Below are 14,791 nucleotides of genomic sequence, written 5' to 3'. Positions count from 1 at the left end.
TTGTTAACCAACCCAATCACAAACCTCAACAAAACCAAAATGCCCCGAACAAAATACCTTACACCGGACTTCACCCGTTATGCGCTAAGTGTAACTGCCATCACCCTACTCAATCTCAATGCCGTCTTTGCACCCAATGCAATAGTTACAGTCATCTTGCAAACACTCGTGTACCACCTAACGCGTAAGGGTTTGCACCTCCTGCTCCTAAGCCCGCTACTACTCAACCCGGTTTACCCAATACCCGAGCTTGCTACAATTGTGGAGATCCTAGTCATCTTCTAATATGTATCCTCAACTTAGCCGTGCTCCTCAAGAAAAAGCCATGCCCACACCTTACTGTACCACCCATGCTCACCAAACCCAAGTTATACCTGCACCTTACAACACTACACAGGCTTATCAAGTTCAAACCTACCAACCCCAAGTTCCTCAAGGTTTTCCACCTCAAGCCTATGTTCCCCAAGTTCCTCAACTTATGGCTCCTTCAGCTCCACAGGTTCATGTTCCAGCTATCCAATCCCCTCCATTGAATCAAGTAATTCAAGCACCACAAGGTTCTGATGGCGGTGCTTTTATGATGAATGTTAAGAAATCTCAAAGCTCCAATGATGTGGTGAATGGTACGTTCCTTATTAATGATCATTTTGCTTCGGTGTTATTTGATAAGGGTGTCGAAAAGAGTTTTATTTTTTTGGATTTTGCATATATTATTGATAAGCCTTAGGATAAGTTTTCTAAGCCGTTTTCCGTAGAAGTAGCCTATGAGAATTCTATTATTATTAATTCGGTAATTTGGATTGCGTCATAACTCTTAATAAAGTCAAGTTCCATATCGATCTCATTCCTATGAAAATGAGTAGTTTCGACGTTATTGTTGGAATGGATTGGCTCACTCTAAATCGTGTTGAAGTTGTATGCTCCGAGAAATTTCTTCGTATACCCCTCAATAATGATGGCATCCTTAATGTATTTGGTAATGCACTTACATCTAAGCTTAACCTCATGTTGTGTTTACAAGCTCAACGTTATTTGCGTAAGAAGCATGTTGCGTTCATAGCTCTCGTGGTGGAGAAAGAGCATAAAGAATATAAGATATCTGATATCCTAGTTGTGCGTGATTTTCCCGACGTCTTTCCCGACGTATCCGGACTTCCTCATATTCTCCAAGTTGAATTCCCTATTGATCTTGTACCTAGAGTTAACCCCGTTGCTAAAGCACCTTTCCGTCTTCCACCATCTGAAATGCAAGAGCTTGCAAGCAAACTACAAGAACTCTCGGACAAGTTTTTATTTGCCCGAGTTCTTCTCCACGAGGCGCATCTTTTTTGTTTGTCAAGAAGAAATATGGTTCCTTCAGCATGTGCATTAATTATATAGAACTCAATAAACTTACCATAAAGAACCATTATCCACTTCTTCGCATCGATGACCTTACCATCAAGAACCGTTATTTTCTTATCGAAGATCGATCTCCGTTCGGGTTATCATCAACTTAGCGTTAATGAAGATGACATCCCCAAGACCGCATTCCATACTTGATATGCGCATTATGAATTCCGTGTTATGCCTTTTGGGCTAACCAATGCACCCGCGGTTTCATGGACCTTATGAACCGTGTGTGTAAACCCTACTTAGATAAATTCGTAATCGTCTTTATCGATGATATCTTGATCTACTCGAAATCCGAAAACAAACACAAGGAACATCAACATGTTATCCTTGATCTCCTGCGGAAGGAACATCTATATTCTAAGTTTTCGAACTGCAAGTTTTGGCATAAAGATGTGCAGTTCTTGGGTCACATTGTTAACGACAAAGGTATATACGTGGATCCTGGTAAGATCGAAGTTGTCAAGAATTGGAAACCAACGACTTCTCCCACCGAAGCCCGATTTTTTCTTGGTTTGGTGGGATATTACTGTTGTTTCATTTGGAACTTTTTGAAGATTGCATTGCCCCTAACCGCTTTAACACACAAGGTTAAACCTTATGTGTGGGGGAAAAATAAAGAAGAAGCCTTTGAAATCTTTAAGGACATGCTTTGCAATGCTCCTATTATTTCTCTTCCCGAAGGTAATGAATACTTTTGTCATTTTATGTGACGCTTCAAACCAAGGTCTTGGTTGTGTCCTCATGCAACGAGGCAAGGTTATCGCATATGCTTCGAGAAAACTCAAGGTTCATGAAATGAGTTATACAACGCATGATCTCGAACTTGGTGTTGTTGTATTTGCCTTGAAGATTTGGAGGTACTATCTCTATGGTACCAAATGCGTAGTGTTTACTGACCATAAGAGTCTCCAACACATTTTTTGATCAATAAGAACTCAACATGAGACAACGCGATGGGCCGAATTTCTTTGAAACTATGAATGCGAAATTCGTTACCATCCTGGTAAAGCGAATGTCGTGGCCGATGCTCTCAATCGAAGTAAACAAGTCGAATCCAATATTCTTACTTGTGTTCTTGTCCAAAGTGATCTCAAAAAGCGTAATCTTGACGCCTAACATGAATCCGTCACCGAAGGCAATATGTACGACGTGATGCCATGCGGTGCGGAAACTTAAATGGAATCTAAGCCTAATGGTTTACTCTACTTCCTTAATCACTTGTGGAAACTCGATCGTGAAAATCTTCACACATTTATTATGGATGAGGCTCATAAGTTATGATATTCCATTCATCCCGGTGCGGATAAGATGTACGCGGATCTTCGTTCCATTTATTGATGGCCCGAAATGAAGAAAGACATTGCTCTTTATGTATCGAAATGTCTCACATGATCTAAAGTAAAAAACCAAGCATCATTAACCCTTTGGTTTAGTCGAGCAACCTCTCGTTCCCGAGTGGAAGTGGGAAGATATTGCTATGGACTTTATTGCTAAGCTCCCTTCGACTCGTAAGAAACATGATAGGATTTGGATGATCATCGATAATTTGAATAGGTATGCTCATTTTATTCCCATCAAAGAAACGTATTTCGTTGATCAGTTAGCGCGAATTTATGTGGAGAAGATTGTGTGTCATCATGAAACTTTGTTAATAATTATTTCTGATCGAGATGGTTGTTTTACTTCTCTCTTTTAAAAATATCTCCAATCGGCCATGGGAACTCATTTGGATCTAAGTACTGCCTATCACCGCAACATAATGGCCCGATTCAAACTCTAGAATACATTCTCCACTCTTGTGTCCTCGATTTTTGGGGGCAATTGGGATTCTCATTTACCACTCATAGAATTCTTGCATAATAATAGTTTTCATTCAAGAATTGGTATGGCACCTTTTCAAGCCCTTTATGGTCATAAATTTTGTTCCCCAATCTGTTGGAACGAAGTCAAAGAATCCCAAATCACCAGTCCAGAATTAGTACAAGAAACGACTAATCGTATAGCTCAAATTCGTCAAAGTCTTCTCGTCGCTCGTAGCAGCCAAAAGAGATATGTGTATAAAAGAGTTATGTGGATAAAAGAGTCAAATTCAATATTGGTGATAGGGTACTGCTCAAAGTGTCTCCGTGTAAGGGAGTGATTAGATTTGGAAAGAAAGGAAAGCTAGCTTCGCAATTTGTTGGTCCTTTTGAAATTCTCAATAGAGTTGGTCATGTTGCTTATAGACTCAAACTCCCTCTCGAACTCTTAAATGTTCACCCGGTGTTTCATGTGTTGAACCTCAAGAAGTGTCTTACCGATGGTAATCTCCACATACACCTCAATGAATTTCGTATCGATAAGACCATGCATTTTTTTGAAAACCCCGTCAGAATCATGGACCTCATGGACAAAGTCACCAAACAAAGCCGCATACCCTTGGTTAAAGTCCATTGGGATTATAAACAAGGCGCAGAGTTTACTTGGGAACGTGAAGATCAAATGAAGCTAAAGTAGCCTTGGTGTGCGTGAATCGTATATATTTTTAATAATGATTTTTCGCACAATTGCGTTTTAAATTTATAGAAATGATTTTCACCTCAAAACTAAACCACACACACTTACGCAAGTGTACCTTTGTATATGTAGTATAGTATCAATAAGAACCAAGTATCGATCCATGGACACGATAGTTCTTGATACTAAATCTTTGCTAATGTCTAACTGGCTAAAATAACAAGTAGGTTGGTTTTAAATAAAATATCATGCAAAATATAACAACTAAGCTAAATAACACAAAAGCAATAATATCACTTTAATCTTGAATCCGTTTAGCTCACAACTGACAACAATTATGGATACATGGCAAGACCACAAAACGCAAGTAACTAGAATCTCGCTAAAGATATCTAATCATATACTTTGTTGGAAAGTTAGAATGAAAGATATAAACTAACCACCTAAGTCATTCAAGTAGGATGAGTGATACGACTATGTCAATGTTTCATGATGGTATGGACTAGTTTCCTATCACGGGTGACTAATCCAACAACTCTTTGGAAAGATAACATGAAAAACAAAGAATCCACCTAAAGTTGATTAAACTAAGCAATAATTGTAGGAACCCGTTACTGATCTAGCCGCTATGATACATCGATTATACAATACGAATCTAAGATACATTAAATACATAGTTTATTGATAAATATGGAGAAAATACATTATGGTGGATAAATACATAACTTAGAGAGAATATAACTTAGATATAGTACCTCACACCTCTCATATGTGTGATCTCATATAATTATGAATGGGAGCATCCTATATATAGGCTGCACACTCCCATTCGTTAACATAAGCCTAATTCGCTATGTTTAGGCTAATCACTTAACGAACCAGTTCTCATTCGTTATGCTACCATAACGAATGAGCTTATACCTTAACGAACTAGCCTAGCATATAACGAATGGACCTCATTCGCTATACAAACCATAGCAAATGGGCCATTTACAATAAATAAACAATCTAGACTATGTATAACTTATTCGAATGCTACGGACAGCCATTTCGTGCACTAACAATAATCATCCACTTCTTCAACTTATGATGTTCATATCAATAATACATAAATTAGATGTTCGTGTCAGTAAACCCTAGATAGACATAGCACTTAACATGACAAATCATAATAAATACTTTTGTCTTTCCAAACATAAGCATAAGGATACACATTCAAGAGTTTATCATGAATAATCAATAATCAAGACTTCATTCACCATTCCTAGTTCAAAAGACATAGACTAGCATAAAAATATACAAATCCATGAATGGATGCTTAAATCATAAGTTTTCCAACATTACATAACCAAACAACCACAAGTCTTGAATATCATGACATAAGAAACCTTTAAATTCACAAAAACATTGAAGAATAATAATGAAATGTCTATAACACTAAAATCCTTGCCAATAATCCATAAATACCATCTATTATTACTAAACTTCATCTAAATCAAAGTGATAACAAAGATTTTAGCTCATCATGAGCTCAAGAACAACATACAAGCTTGAAAAGATAACGAACTTCATGGTAAAATCAAGAATAATCAAACCAAGAATCCAATCTAGATTATGGATGACACTTTTCTTGATGTTGGAATCCTTCAAAGTTCTAGCCAATAATCCATAAATACAATAAATTATTACTAAACTTCACCAAGGTTTAGAAGCTAAAAGTGGGTTCAAAACACCATGGGACTCCCTTTTTTCTTCTGGACGCTTGTTCCTTATATAAATAAAAGAGACATGATCATTTTTGGAGGAGAACATGATCATGTTAAAACATGGCCTAACGGAAAAAAGAATGTTAAAGGAGTGTATACAGCTTAACTGAGCTAGAATTGGGAACCTTGACTGATGAGGAATAAAGGCACGAGCTGGCATTGCTTTGTTGAGGCACAACTTTAAAATAGATCTAGATATTAAGAAAGGAGTGACGTGATCATGTCCATACAAAGACATGGTTATGTGTGAAAGTTACGCCAGTATAAAATAGGGTATGAAGACATGGTCATGCTTATTTGTGAACATGATCATGTTTTTTGCATAAAGGCCAGTTTCTTCTTTTTATCTTCACAAAATATTCAAAATCATGTAAATCACCAACCAAGTCCTGAAAATTCACAAATAGATAAATAAGTATATAATTTCATGATATTTCCAGTAAACGTGCATAACACGGGGATAAAATAAAGCAATAAATATGTGTTATTTTAAGCACATCAATCCTCATATAATCTTTACAACTAATTCTCTAATTTTGGGACGAAATTCCCAAAAGTAGGGGATACTGTAACATTTCATTTCTTTTATATTTAATTTGTGTACTTATCCATTACCCGACCCGACCCATATCCGGGTAATCCAAATAATATACCCTCGCATTTATTTGAATGTTCTGTGTCAGCAAGTTACTCGATTTATTTATTTAACGAATACTATGAATTAAATGGTTATTAACTTTGGGTTTGTTTCACAAATAACCCCTTAATCAACTTTAAACCAAATATGTATCTCACTAATTTATCACGAACTTGTTTGCAAAGTTTACAAAAAATAATATATTCTTCTTCCCTCCCGTTGCCAAATAACCCCCCCCCCCCCCTTCAATTTCTTGTTACATAATTCTCGTAGTAAAATCAAAATTGATTCTGGAAAATCATTTGCATACCTAATTCGACATACACCGACGTGTTAATTAGGAAATTAGATCATCAACTGATTTTGTTTATCAAAATAACAAACCAACTTTATCAACTCGCCATTACAATATTTAGACTTGATAATAATTCAATTAAACAAGTACACGCCTCCTCTGTTACTCAGTGACCCTAAATCAATTGCATCATCACTTGTTGTTAGCACTTGCTTCGACTTCCAAGTTGGCGCCGAATTCTTGTTCGCCGTTCACCCTCAATCCATAACATTTTAAGGTAATTAGTATGTGCAATCTAATCGTCCATCACCGTCTAACAAAAACCCCAATATAATTTTTACCCATAATAAACATTTAAGCCAATTAAATCACCTAGGGTTTGATTTTGATTGGGACGAAGTCTGATTTGGGTTATATATTTTAAGAACTGTTAACATTCACAAGTTAACGCACCAACATGATGGTTGGTGCGTGAGTGTTAAGACTTTGGAATGGTCCAGGGCGCAGGTTTGAAACCCCTAGACCCGGTTTTTCATCGTGTACTCATAAACACAGTTTTGAATATCAGAGTTAATTAAAACTTTCGCGGAATCATAATAATAGTCAACCATTCATTACAAACATTCGTAACTTGTCTTTTAAAACATAGCATAAATGATAACATCAAAACATCATGACAAATCTTCAGATGCCAGCCTCTTCAATCTGCCAGGTGTCCCACTCAAACCAGATGTCTCAGCCTGTTAACCTACGTGCATACAAAAAGTCACCTACGCTGAGTGAGTTCTAGTTAATTAGGCAACATACATTACATGCACATACTAACGTAAACACGTATCTGAAGATACATACCTTCATCTTTCCTTACATACTTACATACATTCATACATTCATTCTTTCTTCCATACTTACGTACATACATACTTTCATTCATACATATACGTTTTAAAGAGCATTCTGCCCTATAACATTCGCAGATATTATTAGGGTATGTTCCCTACATTCGCGGATATTATTAGGGTTTGTTCCCTACATTCGTAGATATTATTAGGGTCCGTTCCCTACCGTCGCAGATATTATTAGGGTCTGTTCCCTACATTCGCAGATATTATTAGGGTCTGTTCCCTACATTCGCAGATAATATTAGGGTATGTTCTCTACTTAACCATACCTTTCGTTCGTGCTATAACCATACATACCTTTCTTTATATAATCGTACTATCGTACATACTCATTTCATTACTTTCATACTTACATACTTCATACAAGGCATACTAATATTACTTTTCCCATCAATACGTGCAATATCCGAAGATCGTTCACGCACCGATGAGCTTTCATTCATACATTCATACATACTATCACATATATCATAATAGCATACACTTACCATTTATGTAAGTGTATTAAAATTAACATTGAGTATGCACATAGCCACAAAAACATAACAAGGAAGTGGGGCTAGAAACTCACCTGAGTCCTGTTACGTTCACCGTTAATGGTTATTTCTTTTCTTAGCTGTGCGCGACTAACTGTATAACAATTACACGTATCAGTTAACTATCACTACTCATATCGCGTTTCTAGTTTATTTATAACCCTCAACGAACGGGGGTCCGGGGCAGCGCCCCTGGTAGTGGGGTTTTAGGGGTGGCAGCCCATAGCAGGGTCCAAGGGGCAGAGCCCCTGGCTGAGGTCGAGCTGCCAAGTCAGCTTGGAAAAGTTTTATTACCATTAACTGTCTTACACATTTTTCATTAAAATACTTAATTTATTATTTTATTGCTAACTCATAAAGTTCTAGGGCTTCTTTGTAATTGATCCATTCTTTTCTAAGTCCAGAGACCTTTCTGTCATTCTTACAAACTTAGTTCGTTAACGAATGGACTCATTCGTTACTTCTTAACGAATGCGTTCTCTCATAACGAATGGACTCATTCGTTATTTCTTAATGAATGGACCTTTATTACGATCTGGTATTTATAACTAACTAGCCTTTATAACGAACTGGGGTTCAGTCACCAGTTCTCCATTAACGAATCTCTTAACGAATGGCTTAACGAACTAATTCTAATTCGTTATATCTTCTTAATGAATGGGCATAACGAATTGCTTGTTCATTCGTTATTATTCCGTTAACGAATTAGGGTTAGGTCAGAGAATGTCAGAAACATTCTCTGACATTCCCTTATCCTCGTACTCAGCCTTTCCGGCGCCGTCTTTCTAGCGACGTCGTGCCAGAAAAACGGGAGGTAGCCGGTAGAACGTATTTCACCCCATTTTACACCGTGTTTCGTCCCGTTCGATCCAGATCTGAGCTAGGGTGACCCCTAAGCTCATCTTTTGATGGTTTTATGCCAGATTCCATCCGGATCTCGTGCCTTTAACGATTTAGGGTGTCGGCTCGCCGTTTCGCGACTTGATCTAGCGGGTTTGGATCCATGTAATATCATACTATCATTACCTCGGTTCGGGATCGGTTCTTCTTCTTCGTTTCGTTTAGGGAAAGAGAGAAATATAAGAGAGAGCTTAAGTGTGTGTTTTGGATAATGTAGGGAATGGATGAGAATGAGGGTATTAATGGATAATTAAGGTATTTATATTTGGGTCATGGGCTTAAGACCATGGTCTTTCTTCCTTTCTAATCCAAGTCCATTACCCATATCTATTTAACCCAACACTAGCCTGACTCATAATAACTCATATTTTATTTTATTAACTGAAACGAGAAAACGGGATGTTACAAGTGTGTTTTCTTTGGTGAAAGTGGCGTTCAGGTTCAGAAAGTGATGAAATGAGGTCGGGAGTAGATATAGAGGACATACACTAACTAAGAATGTAACGATCTAAAAGCACAACTAAAATTAAACTAAGGTAAGCAACTTATCAACTAAAATGATAAAAATTACAAACTAAAACTTAAAATGCAAAATAAAGAGGATAGAAATATATGTTTGGTAGTTTTAATAGGTTTTAATATATATATTATAAACAAGGTTTAATAAATACTCATATTGTTTGTAAAAATTCATCGTGTGTCCCCGGCAACGGCGCCAAAAAACTTGACGTGTGACATGTGTAATATGAAATAGGTGTAAATTTTTTCAAATGTATGTTCACACAATGTTGAGTTTTAAATTTATAAAACTGGTTATTATCTTAACTAAACCACACGCAAATAGGCAAGTGTACATATCGTATATGTTGTAAAATACACGTAAGAACCAAGTATCGATCAATAGACAAACTTATAGATTGTTACTACTAAATCGTTGTATTTATTTAACCAGGAGTAAAGATCACTTTGGTTTTGGTTTTTTGTAAATAAGTTCTAAGTATAAATATAAGACAATATTTTTGGGTTTTTGTCTTTTAAGGTAGGAAAAAGATCAAATATAAAAGTGTATCATTTTGGTAAAAATTCCTCTTAACTTGGTTTAACTACCATGTCCTCATAAGAATAGCGATTTCTCGACTTATCATCAAGTCTGGGGTCTTGATGTCTATTTTAAGGTCCATCAAGGCTTCGCAAGACTAGTAATTTCTTGGCTTACCGTCAAGCTTAGCACTTGGGGTATCTTTTAAGAGCATTTTAACTTTCCTCATCAATTGATAATTGCAACACAACCATTACTTATTAAAAAACCGATCACATGTGTTACTACCATAATTAAACTTTAATTAAGATTCATTATTAACCAATATGATACTATGAAAGTTTAGCCAATAATATACATGCTGATAATTATCAAAATAATAGATACAAACATGATCAAATTGAAACAATCCAATTAATTTGGATGACTAATATTTGATGTTAATGACTTTTCCTAAAAAACTTAATCTCCTAAATCTTCAAAGGTTGGATGGATGGGATTGATTCCCTTATGAATGGTGGTGGAAGGAAGTGTTTGGAGAGTATTGAATGCTCCTCCAAGGTGTCACACCCGTACTTAGGGCCTAGGCGTGTGACTAATAGTTGGTACCTGCTTTGAAAATATATCAGAGTTTTAGCGGAAGTCTTTAGTTTATAATAAAATATTAATTTATGTTTTGAAACATTAATTTATTTGTAAAATATAACAAAATATTTGATTTAATATAAAGCTTCTCGAATAATAAACATTCAAGAGTTTGACTTTCAAACTTTTGTTATATTTATAAAACTTTGTTGAAATATTGTTTGCAATATTTTAATAATTTAAAATATTGAGTCATCTCTACCTTGCGAGCATCTATCTCCATGATGAATGATTGATTGAATGATTGACCTATAATAAAATAGGTTTATATAAATATCCGGATCGTCTTTTAATCCGGCTACAGACCTTTAGTCTGGTTTTGATAGCTTAAACCTTGATTGATCTTTTGTTTGAATGAAATATTTTGATAAGATATCTTCTCTATATTTGCTAACTATGTGATATGGTTTCTCTTTAGGAAGAAACGTCAATTATCTCTATCCTTTGTTAATATCTTATATTTCTTAGAAATGAAGAAATAATGTATTAACTATATCCTTTAAAAATTACATCTTTCTTAAAGAAACATTATTTTAATTTATTCATTATATTTATAATTCTTTGATCAAGGTCTAGGCTATACCCCTGACTAGGGTCTAAGCCTTTATTATTTTATTAATATTTTATTCGGACAGAACTCTTACCTTGCTTAGCTTATTATTTTCTAGATTCTCGGGCAGCACTTCGACGTTTGCACGTACTTTGAGAATCTTGATCAACAACTCCTCGGCACGCAAATCGAGGCAACGTTCGGGGGTTGCCAGGTCGTGCACATACTTCGAGGCAGAATGTCAAGTCGGCACGGTTTACGGGGTCGTCATGCGTTACGAGGTCGGCACGCAAAAAGAGGTGCGTCGGTCGTTGGGTTTGTCGGTACGAACTTCGATGTGTCGTTGGTATATGGTACGGATTACGAGGTTATAGTTTTCGGGTCGGTGGCACGGAAACCGAGGTAGAGAGAGAACGTTTCTAGAGAGAGAATGGGTTTTGGTGTGAATGGAATGAGCCATGAAGGCTCCTATTTATAGCTGAAATTCGGTCCCATCGCGATACGCAATGGAACCTTTCCTTTTGATCATCGCGTATCGCGATGACACGCGTTACTCAGAGAGTGCCACGTGTCGCCACGTGGCGACACGTGTCACTGTCTTAACCACACCTCTACCACGTGTTGACACTTGGCCTGCCACGTGTCGCGTCGTATGCCACGTGTCACCTCCGAGTGACACGTGTTGATGTGTCATCAAGGACCATCGCGTATCGCAATGGCCTCTTTGGCTATGCCTATCGCGTATCGCGATGGGTCAGTAAGTCAAAATTTTTTTTTTATTTTTTTATTTTTTTTAAACCCCTTTAGTTTTACTAACTTGCCATTTTTGGATCGAACTTTTGGGAATGTTAAATCCTCCCCACCTTGGAATGAATCTCGTCCTCGAGATTCGTGGTGAGTGATTTCTTGCTTATCGATTTATCATCAGACTTTTTCTAATCTGCTGCTTGAGCTTAACTTGAACTATTTGTATGGTTTGTAATTTATGATTTGTTGTTAACTTATATCTTTGGGTGACATATTCAGTCAATAGTTGAGAATAATATAAGTAATTGTAAATTGCTAAGCACAGTGGCCAGTCATGTTTAACTATTTACCTTACCTTTGTATTCTAAACATTTACTGATGTTAACAAGATTGCTTCTTGGATTCAGTCTATCGAATCCTTTTAACTTACTCATCTTGATACCTTTCAAGATATTCATACTTGAGTAATGATATTCCTTTACTTCTTGATCTTGACGGATTCCTTCCGTTTATTTCTATCAATTATACTCTTGAAATTTCAATGTTCGGATAATTGATTTTTCTTGAGTAGACATATTCTTATGTATTAATTCGTTCGTTTCATCCTTAGTTCATCTTTCTATAGATGATGAAGTATAAACTATCTGTTTTCATAGGTATTAGCATTCTTATGTAAATACACGATCTGTATGCTAATATTTTTCTTTATATTCATTAGGGATTTAAATACACTTATATGATTACAAAATTTCTCTTTTAAAACGAGATTACAAACACTTTACAAGAGCTAACAAAAACTATTAGTTATTTCTAATGCCTTTAGATCTTGACTTTCATTGGCATACTCTTGTCTACTTCTATTCCTGGTTGGGTGCATCTTGCATGTTTAAAATATTAGCCTTTCCTTTCCTAGCACCACTTCCAATAACGTTGTTTGTCTTATTCGGACATTCTGAGCTGAAGTGTCCGTTTTCTCCACAGCTAAAACATACAATTGTTTTCCCGTGATGTCACTTGCCACAGTTTTGGCAGATTGGTCTTGTATATTTAAAATACCCTTCCTCCTTTTCTTTTCCTTTCTTTGTTTTCTTTTCCTTGATTTCTTCTCTCTTTCCTTTGTCATTCTTATCTTCTTCTTGATTTCTAATAAGACCATTCATAAGATAACCGGCTAATTCCATGGCTAAATAGCGGTTTGAGGCAAATGATATCTTACCATATCTCTAATTCCCGAGGTAAACCCCAAATGTAGCGGGTTACTTTGTTGGATTCGGGTATTACCAAATGTGGTACTAATCTACAATACTCATGAAACTTAGTATTGTATTCTCTGAGATTAGTGTCTTCCATCTTGAGGTTTAAAAACTTAGTTTGAATAAGATCGAGTTCATCCATGGGAGAGAAATTTCATAACACCAGTTCTCTGAATTCTTCTCACTTCAATTGGTACATAGTTTCTCTACCCTTTGACATGATCAGGGTATTCCACCACTCCAAAGCCTCACCTTTGAAGTATTGAGAGGAGTATTGAATCTTTGAATATCAGTACAATTGCTGATGATAACAATGGACTCGATTTCTTCAAGCCATCGTACGGCTGATATGGCTCCTTTATCGCCATAGAATTCTTTTGGTCCAAATTCCTTGAAGTTCTTAAAACTACTTCCTTGAATTACTAGTTGTTTCTTGAATTTACGATTGAGTTTGATCTCAGCGTTGGAGCTATGAACACTTTCATCATGATGAGAATGTTTCTTATACGGATGAGTTCTCGATGATTTATTTGAATGTTCTATTTTTTGTTTGTGTGACCCTTCTTTCATTGCATCGATGAAGGGAGTCATTGCGTTATGAATCATGTCTTGGATTTTGACCAGATACTGCTCAAGAATCTCCTGTGCAGGTTTTGTCGTATCCTTGTTGCTTCTATGAGTTGAAGCTTCATCATTATTCTCTGGATTGTTTGGGTTCGACATTCTGTGAACAGAATAGCATTTTAGTATGAATGAAATTCTTACTTATATGTTAACGATAAAATGTTTGTTACAAGAGTGTGACATTCTTATTGATTTGTTTATAGAATGTTTAATTAAGTCTGTCGCATTTCGAGTATACTTCTTTCTAATCTTTCTTGAGATTGTTCATCTCGTAATGACACAATCTAATTAATTATTCTTTGCTTTGAAATAATCGTTTGAAACGATAATTATATTATTTCCAAGTATTTTAATGACGATATTCGATGGGGTTCTTGAGAGGCATCAATATTTTCTTGTTGCATATTCTTGAAATAGTTAGTACATACCTTGTATACAAATAGACCTTAATAATTTCTAAAATTCTTATTTCTAGGTCATGTTTAATTTAATACTTGCTTGTTATTTCTCGTAACGTCGTCATCTTTTAGACTTTGTCCACCTGGACCTTTCCTTTTTTTGTTAGCTATTACTCTCTTACTTCCAGATGTACTTGGAAGAATTATCTTGAGAGTTTGTGTAATCTTTCTTGACATAATTCTTTATAAAAGATACATTACTAATTTCGAGGAAATTTAAATACATCTTTTATTTATGTTATTACAAGATTACACGGTACTTGCATTGTTTAGAACTACTAAGATTCTTATTTCTTCCATTGAATAATCAACTTCTTGATCTTGTCGTCCTTCTTAACATTTTCTCCTTTCTTCTTTTCTTTTTGTCTTTCTTCAGCATCCATTCCTTTATTATAAGTAAAGTAATGATGTTGCATTGTTGAATAATATTCCTTTCCCTAAGGATTTTCTTCTGGATAAGTCATTACTTCCTTTCCTTTCGACACCATTGGTCTCTTGGATCTACTTGATACGTCTCCATACGTGTTCTGATTTGGAATAATCTTGGC

At 35.9% G+C, this 14,791-nt stretch overlaps 1 protein-coding gene across 1 annotated transcript; it reads left to right on the top strand.

The window, feature by feature from the left end:
• Positions 1 to 855: 855 nt before the first annotated feature.
• On the top strand, positions 856 to 1,380 carry LOC143592601 (uncharacterized). The gene has a single exon (XM_077072485.1). It carries the CDS (start codon positions 856 to 858, stop codon positions 1,378 to 1,380), a length of 525 nt encoding a protein of 174 aa, XP_076928600.1.
• Positions 1,381 to 14,791: the final 13,411 nt, after the last annotated feature.

This window comes from Bidens hawaiensis, unplaced genomic scaffold (assembly GCF_021521415.1).
Source record: "Bidens hawaiensis isolate Kalapana, Puna unplaced genomic scaffold, B.hawaiensis_p1.1 tig00041091_1, whole genome shotgun sequence".
NCBI classification, from domain to species: Eukaryota; Viridiplantae; Streptophyta; class Magnoliopsida; order Asterales; family Asteraceae; genus Bidens; species Bidens hawaiensis.
Note: the sequence above shows the minus strand (reverse complement) of the source record. Positions and strands in the feature narration are given on the sequence as shown.

What these genes read in the sequence shown, in the direction of transcription:
- LOC143592601 (XM_077072485.1), top strand. Translation starts at nt 856, where the DNA reads ATGAGTAGTTTCGACGTTATTGTTGGAATGGATTGGCTCACTCTAAAT.